This window comes from Fukomys damarensis, unplaced genomic scaffold (assembly GCF_012274545.1).
Source record: "Fukomys damarensis isolate Sample0158 unplaced genomic scaffold, DMR_v1.0_HiC HiC_scaffold_34, whole genome shotgun sequence".
Classification (NCBI taxonomy): domain Eukaryota; kingdom Metazoa; phylum Chordata; class Mammalia; order Rodentia; family Bathyergidae; genus Fukomys; species Fukomys damarensis.
In genome coordinates, this window is record NW_022900946.1 from 824,260 (window position 1) to 831,128 (window position 6,869).

The 6,869-nt window shown below is 52.0% G+C and overlaps 1 protein-coding gene and 1 long non-coding RNA gene across 6 annotated transcripts; one reads left to right on the forward strand and one right to left on the reverse strand.

Annotated features, from left to right (window-relative positions):
* Positions 1-6: 6 nt before the first annotated feature.
* On the forward strand, positions 7-4,254 carry Znf688 (zinc finger protein 688). 4 transcript variants are annotated; one of them, XM_010617399.2, is made up of 4 exons: positions 7-226; positions 537-650; positions 1,775-2,281; positions 3,598-4,254. In XM_010617399.2, exons 1-4 carry the CDS (start codon positions 28-30, stop codon positions 3,648-3,650), a joined length of 873 nt encoding a protein of 290 aa, XP_010615701.1. In that variant the 5' UTR covers positions 7-27; the 3' UTR covers positions 3,651-4,254. The 4 variants fall into 4 exon arrangements, with proteins under 4 accessions (XP_010615701.1, XP_010615702.1, XP_010615703.1 ...); XM_010617400.2 differs by having other exon boundaries at positions 1,778-2,281; XM_010617401.1 differs by lacking the exon at positions 3,598-4,254 and having other exon boundaries at positions 1,775-2,539.
* A 68-nt stretch (positions 4,255-4,322) lies between these two features.
* On the reverse strand, positions 4,323-6,396 carry LOC104857483. 2 transcript variants are annotated; one of them, XR_004515201.1, is made up of 3 exons: positions 6,166-6,396; positions 4,665-4,781; positions 4,323-4,412 (listed from the first exon to the last, which is right to left on the reverse strand). It is a non-coding gene; the product is annotated as an uncharacterized LOC104857483 (long non-coding RNA). The 2 variants fall into 2 exon arrangements; XR_004515202.1 differs by lacking the exon at positions 4,323-4,412 and adding an exon at positions 4,431-4,508.
* Between the last annotated feature and the right edge of the window lie 473 nt (positions 6,397-6,869).

Below are 6,869 nucleotides of genomic sequence, written 5' to 3' on the forward strand. Positions count from 1 at the left end.
GACTAGGCGGCCAGTGCTCGGGGCCCCATGGCGTCACCCCCAGCCCGGCTCCTCCTGGCGCCACGACCCGGGGAGACCCAGTCTGGCTGCGGGAGGCCTGGGGCTGTGAAGTTTGCGGACGTGGCCGTGTACTTCTCCCCGGAGGAGTGGGGATGTCTGCGGCCGACGCAGAGGGCCCTGTACCGGGACGTGATGCGCGAGACCTACGGCCTCCTGGGCGCGCTCGGTGAGGCCCCCGGGCCAGAGTCCCCCACCTCCTTCACCGGGTTCGCAGGGGAGATGGTGCAGAAGCACCGCCTGCATCGGGAGCTCTAGTCCTGCACTATTCCACCGACAGCACCGGCCACCTCCTGTTCCCAGGGCTTTAGCTACCCCCTCGGGAGTCTGTCCCACAGCAGCTTCGCTGAGGCAGGAGCTCCGCAGACCCTGTCTGAGTTGAGCCTAAGTTCAGTGGAGGTACCCTCACCTCGGCTGGGGGATGCCACCTTCCCAGGACAGCCTCTCAGGCCAGCACTGTGATCCCTGTTCTCTCCCAGGATTCCCGGGTCCCAAACCAGCCCTCATCTCTTGGATGGAACAGGAGAATGAGGCTTGGAGCTCCGCCGCCCAGGATCCTGAGGAGGGGAAATGCCTGGTTGGAGCTCTGAGAGGTGAGGGATGGTCCCAGGACTCCCCTGGCTTGGTTTTCCAGGGTTTCTGGTCTAACAAAGTTTTTTTTTTCAGGTCCCACAATTCCAGCATCCCTAAAGAAATTAAAGAGCTAAAGCCAGGCACAGTGGCACCCAAATGTAATCTCAGCAATGAAGGAGGCTGAGTAAGGAGCGAAGGTTCGAGTCCCACCTGGGCAATTTAGGGAGGCTCTCTTAAAAGTAAAAAAAAAAGAGAAAAGAGTAAAGTAAAAAGGACTGGGAGACTAGCTCAGTGGAAGTGCACCTCTGGATTTGATCCCCATTACCACCACCACCACCACACACACACACACACGCAGAGCCTATATGTATTGAGCACTTGAGGAGGAAAGCAGGCAGCCCTGTTACAAAATTTTCAGACTTGGGACAATAATCATGTTAAGACCAGAGTTGGAGGGGCTGGGGATTTAGCTCAATGGTGCCTTCCTCACAAGTGCAAGGCCCTGAGTTCGATCCCTGGTCCCGAAAAAGAAACCAGAGCTGGAGAACTAGGGGCCCAAATCCAAGACTTGGATGTTTCCAGGTTCCTCTTGGAGAATATAGCTGGCCTCAAAATGATACTCCTGCCTCAGCCTCTCAAGTGCTGGGATTACAGAGGTATGCTGGGCTATGCCATGCCATCGCACCCTGTTTCAAGGAGTGAAACAGCCTTAAAAGTGGAAGCAACTTCAGGTCTGCCTTTGAGTTTCTCAAGCAAGGCAAAGTGGTACAAGAAAAATTGTCCAGTCATCGACCACTGGGTTCTTCTGCTCTCACCGTCCTTCAGGGAGTAGTCTGGAGCAAATGTGTTTCCTCATCTGGTAAAGTCTAACTCTAAAATACCTAAATAGGAAACCACACTAATAACATCTGCTTACTAAGCATTTACTAAGCGCTGGCCATGCATCTACACTTATAATTCTCCCAACAACCTTGTGAAGTCCGGAAAGTATTTTTGCCATCTGTCAGATAAGGAAGATTTGAACTGTTTACTTCCCATCAAAGTGTGCATTTGATCACTGGGTGGTACTCTTGACACTATCTTAGGTAGATGATACTATAAAATGAAACAGTCTATAAAAAAGCATTCACTTCTTGTTTCCCAGCAGACACCCTACCCAGAAAGGAAGAACTTGAAGAGCCAGGAGAGAAGGGACCTGGAGTGACTCCCAAGAAGGAACCGCCTGAAGAGCTGGTTAAACACAGTCCGGGCTCCTCTGTCAGCAAGGCCTCGGTGACATCGCAGGCACCCACAAAAGCTGCCTGGGGCCAGATGGCTGCAGCTCAGCCTCCTGTCCCTGCACCCACTGGAGATGCTCAGGCCACCCAGCAGCGCCACGTGTGTACAGACTGTGGCCGCCGCTTCACTTACCCATCGCTGCTGGTCAGTCACCGGCGCATGCACTCAGGCGAGAGGCCCTTCCCTTGCCCCGACTGTGGCATGCGCTTTAAGAGGAAGTTCGCTGTGGAAGCCCACCAGTGGATCCATCGCTCCTGCTCTGGGGGGCGGCGGGGCCGGAGACCTGGGATCCGAGCTGTGCCTCGGGCCCCAGTCCGAGGTGACCGGGACCCGCCTGTGCTCTTCCGGCATTACCCTGACATCTTTGAGGAATGTGGGTGAATGGCCCTGGAAGGCTGGGGTTGAGCCCAACCTTGGCACTAAAGGTTGCCTACATCCTGAGGCAGGGACTTGGGAACAGAAATTCATCCTTTGGGTTTCTTTCAAGGGTCCCTCAAATTTCCAGACTTGTAAAAAGAAAAGTGCCTGCAAAGATCAAACAGGTTAAGCTGGGAATGGTTGTGCGCATCTGTAGTCCCAGCTCTCAGAGTCTGAGGCAGGAGAATCGCTTAGTTTGAGGCCTGCCTGGGCTACAGAGTGAGACCCGTTCTCAAAACAACAAAAAGAAGCCGGGCGTGGTGGCGCATGCCTATAATCCCAGCACTCGGGAGGCTGAGGCAGGAGGATCGCTGTGAGTTCAAGACCAGCCTGGGCTACATAGTGAGTTCCAGGTCAGTCTCAACTACATAGTGAGACCCTGTCTCAAAACAAAACAAAAACAAAAAGAAATGGAAGAGATTAAGCTTGACAACCTTCTTCCTATTCTTTTGTTTAAAAAAGGAAGAGAATGAGACAGTGGACTTTTCTCACAGTTACCTCAGTAGCAGGTGCAGCTGAGTGTCAGGCGCTCTTTCCCTTATGTCAGGCAACATGTACTGGCTCCTTAGTGTGTGCTGGAGAGGTAAACGCTGAGCAGGGGCTCAGGCCTGGAGGGAGGGCCCAGAGGCAGAATGTGGCCTAACCTGGTTACCTGTCCCAGCAGCTCGGGAGGGCGGGACTCTGCAGCTTGTCCAGAGGACTGCTGGTAAGTCACAAGGCCCTGAGCCTCAGTTTCTTCATCTGCAAAAGGAAGGAAGGTCAGTATCATCTACCTCAGAGGTTTGCAGTGAAGACACATCTTGGTGAGATAGTAAATGTGCAATAAATGTTTGTTATAAATAGTTTACACTTTAGAGAGAGTAAGAACGTGGCCAGGTAAACAGCTCAGTAGTAGAGTACACGGTTAGCATCTTTAGGGCCCTGGGTTCAATCTCTATCACTGGAAAAATAAAAAGGAAGAAAGAAAATGTAAAGAAGCCTTCTAAGGAGGCAGGATACAGAGACCAATGGCCTTTTTTTGCAGATATGTAAACTGAGGCTTAGAGAGAGAAAATGATGCCCCCAAAGTTTCACTGCTCTTTGGCAACAAGACTGGAAGCTGACAAAGAGCCCAGCAATTTCTGCCATCATCTCTGAAGTCAGATCTTGGCAGAAAACACAGGCCAGGGGTTTAGGACACGGATGCAGCCATCCTGGCTGGGGAGTCTGCAGAGAACTGGGAGCCTCAGCCAAGCTACATCCAGGGCCTTTGTATGCAATCCTTTCTTGCAGGGACTGTACTGAGCTGTAAGGTGCTCCACATCCTGCTGGAGAGATGGCCCTGAGGGGAAGCCCAGAGGGTCAGCCCAACCACTCAGGGCTGCTGGTGACCTGCCAGGAAATGCTTCAGAGGAGATTGCGGTGCTGCCCATGCAGGTGGAGGAACTGGCATGCGACAGGTTTTCCCGCAGAAGGAGCACAAGGGAGACTCGTTTCACAGAAAGGATAGCAGAACAGTGGACTAAGGCTGTGGCAGACCATCTGGGCTCAGACCCCAACTCGATCTGTGCTGTGCAATCTTGGGCAGATCACTGCTTGCTCAAGTCACCTTCCTGTGCCTCAGTTCCTCATCTCTAAAATCGGGATAATAATAGCAAGTAACGTAAGATTGGTGTAAAGATGACATGAAACAATGTAGCATACAATCTTGCACATTACTGGGTTTCTCTTGTTTTGTTTTCAATGCTGAGTATCAAACCCAGCCTTGAACTTGCTAAGTAAGGGCTCCACTGCTGAGCGTGCGGCACCCCTTGCTCCCCACCCTTGGACCCAAGTGATTCTCTGACCTCAGCCTCCCAAGTGCTGGGGACCACAGACGCTGTCACCATTCTTGGCTTCACATGAGTGTTTAATAAATATTGGTTCTTGTTACTGTGATGCAGAATAGTACAGAGAGATCCTAGAGGAGACTGGCCAGTCTTCTGATCAAGGAGGCCTCCGGGAGAAGATGGTACAAATGGGACTTGAAGAATAAGCAGCAGCGATGGGATCTTCCCGGACAGCGTGCATGGGACTGGGAAGCAGTTCCATTGGGCTACGACACAGAGCTGGGCATGGTAGCGCACACCTGAGTGCCAGCAATTGGGGAGGCCCGGGCAGGAGCACCCTGCATTTGAATCCCATCTCAGCCAATTAGCAAGACCCTGTCCCAAAATTTAAAATATACAACTGAAGATGTAGCTCAATGGTAGAGCACTTCTGGGTTCAGTCCCCAGGAGGAAGGTATGGAATAGTGGAAATCATGTGGCTGAGGCGAGGGGGAAAGCTCACAGGGCAGTCCTCAGCAGAACTTGGTTTACCTTCAGGCCCTGAGGATCCACATACTGTCCAGGAGCAGGAGCAGGGTGCCCTGTGGGAGGGGTCTGGGCCCCAGGGGTCTGTGGCGGTCATCATCACCTGGGGTCAAGGGCGGAGACCTGGGAGTGAGAAAGACACACAGGAGGGACTTTTGCCTTATGTTCTGCACGCCTTACCTATGAGCTGTGAACAAGCAAGATCCAAGAAAGCGTAAGCATGGAGAGCAGGAGCAAAGGAGCCCTAGTCTAGTCGAGTGTGGGTGGGGGGCAGCCAGGGCTGGGAGAGTTGAAGGTCAAGGGGTGACCAAAGAGAAGGTGGGGCTGAGGGAAGAGCAGAGCCAGGCAAAGCTGGTCAAGCGCAGCCTGCGCAAGTCACAGGCTCTCTGCTCTTTCTTTCTTATGTGCCCATTTAACAACTACCTACTAAGCATTTACCACTTATTAGTTGTTACTCTGTGTGCCAGGATATAGCAGAGCAAATGGACACAGGGATCCTCTAGGAGCTTATATTCTAGGAGGAAAGGAATAAACAAGTGATAAAATCAGAATAGCTGAGCATGAAGGTACACACCTGTAATCATATGCTGGGGAGGCTGAGGCAGGAGAATTACAAGTTCAAGGCCAGCCTGGGCTATCTAGCAAGATACTATCTCCAAAAAATGGAAAGAAACAAAAGCATAGAAAGGTACCTTATTATTTTTTTAAAGACACGGTCTCCCTGTGCAGTACTATATAGCCCAAGCTGGCCTTGAACTCATGGCAATCCTCCTGCCTCAGCCTCCTAAGTGTTGGCATAACAGGTATGTGCCACCACCTGATTAGATAAGGCACTATTGTCTTTTTTTTTTTTTTCCTGGTACTGGGGATCGAACTTGGGTCCTTGCACTTGCAAAGAAGGCACTGTAACCATTGAGCTAAATCCCCAGCCCAAGGCACTATTGTCTTAGTTACTTTTTGTTCATTGCTGAGACAAAATACCCGACACTCAAAGGAGAAAAGATGCCTGCTTCACAAGTGCAAGGTCCTGAGTTCAATACCCAGTACCAAAAACAAACAAAAATTAAAGGAGAAAAGGCTTATTTAGCTTATAGTTTGTAGCAGTTTCAGTCCATAATTGGCTGGCTCCGTGGCAGATTGGCATCACAGGGAACAGTTCATAGTGGGCAGAGAGTGGCAAAGGAACAGGGGGTGCTTAACAATGTCTTTGTGCCCCTTTGATCTTACCCAGGCTACTTAGGGCGGGCGGCACTCACACCCTCAATCCTGTGTGCTGAGCCTAGCAGTGCACCATGAATCCGTCCGGAGTCACACGAGATCCAGCTGTAGAAGCCCCACCTGTGACCGCGTGAGGCTTGCGGGGGACATCAAGACACAGCCACACCAACTATGATTACAAATAGTAAGCACAGGGCAGGGCAGTGTCCAGAGCCATTCTACATAATTTAGGGGGGGAGATAGTTTCATGATTAAAGCATGACTGCAGCTATGTAAGGCCGAATGTTACCTTGCCCTTGAGCCGGCTGTGTCCTGTGGAAATGCTCCGAGTACCTCTGGTCACAAGTTGATCCTGTGATGCTGTGCCTCTCAAGGGCAAGAGTGCTCCGGGTTCTCTGAGAACTTGGGGAGGACAGATCCCCCATCAGCCGGCTAGCTCGCCCACGTCCTGTTGTGAGAATTCTCTCCTTATTGCCCTTGTCACCAGAAGACAATCACGGACCTACGATCTTCACCAACACAGACCACCGCCGTCCTCTGGGTCACCCGGTGCCCCCTCCGACTACCGTGTGCACCCGACAAACGATCTTTCTTTCTTTAGCCCTTGTCCTCTCTAAGGCAGATCAGAGTGTCGGGAACACTTCTACATAGACTTTGGGGAAAATCATTTCATAGTTAAAGTATGACTAGAGCTGTCTAAGGTCCAATGCTGCCTTGTCCGAGAGCCGGCTGCGGCCTGCGGAAACAACTCTGTGTGCCTCGGGTCACAGCTGAGGCCTCAGTGGTCCTGTGGGGCTGTGGCGCTCTGTGGCAAGATGACACCAGCTGAAGACGTCCTGGTTCCCTGAGAACCCAGTAGTGACACAGAAGGGGAAGATCTCCCCTGGGGAGGGAGAAGTCTTCATCACCCCAGCTCTTCCCGCCTACTGAGGTGGGGACACTCTCCTCTCCGCCCTCATCACACGAGAAGTGCTGGGCACCGGATCAGACATG

Coding starts and splice junctions, on each gene's coding strand:
- Znf688 (XM_010617399.2), top strand. CDS start 28: ATGGCGTCACCCCCAGCCCGGCTCCTCCTGGCGCCACGACCCGGGGAG. Junction 227..536: donor CGGCCTCCTGGGCGCGCTCG/GTGAGGCCCCCG, acceptor GTTCTCTCCCAG/GATTCCCGGGTCCCAAACCA. Junction 651..1,774: donor CCTGGTTGGAGCTCTGAGAG/GTGAGGGATGGT, acceptor CTTGTTTCCCAG/CAGACACCCTACCCAGAAAG.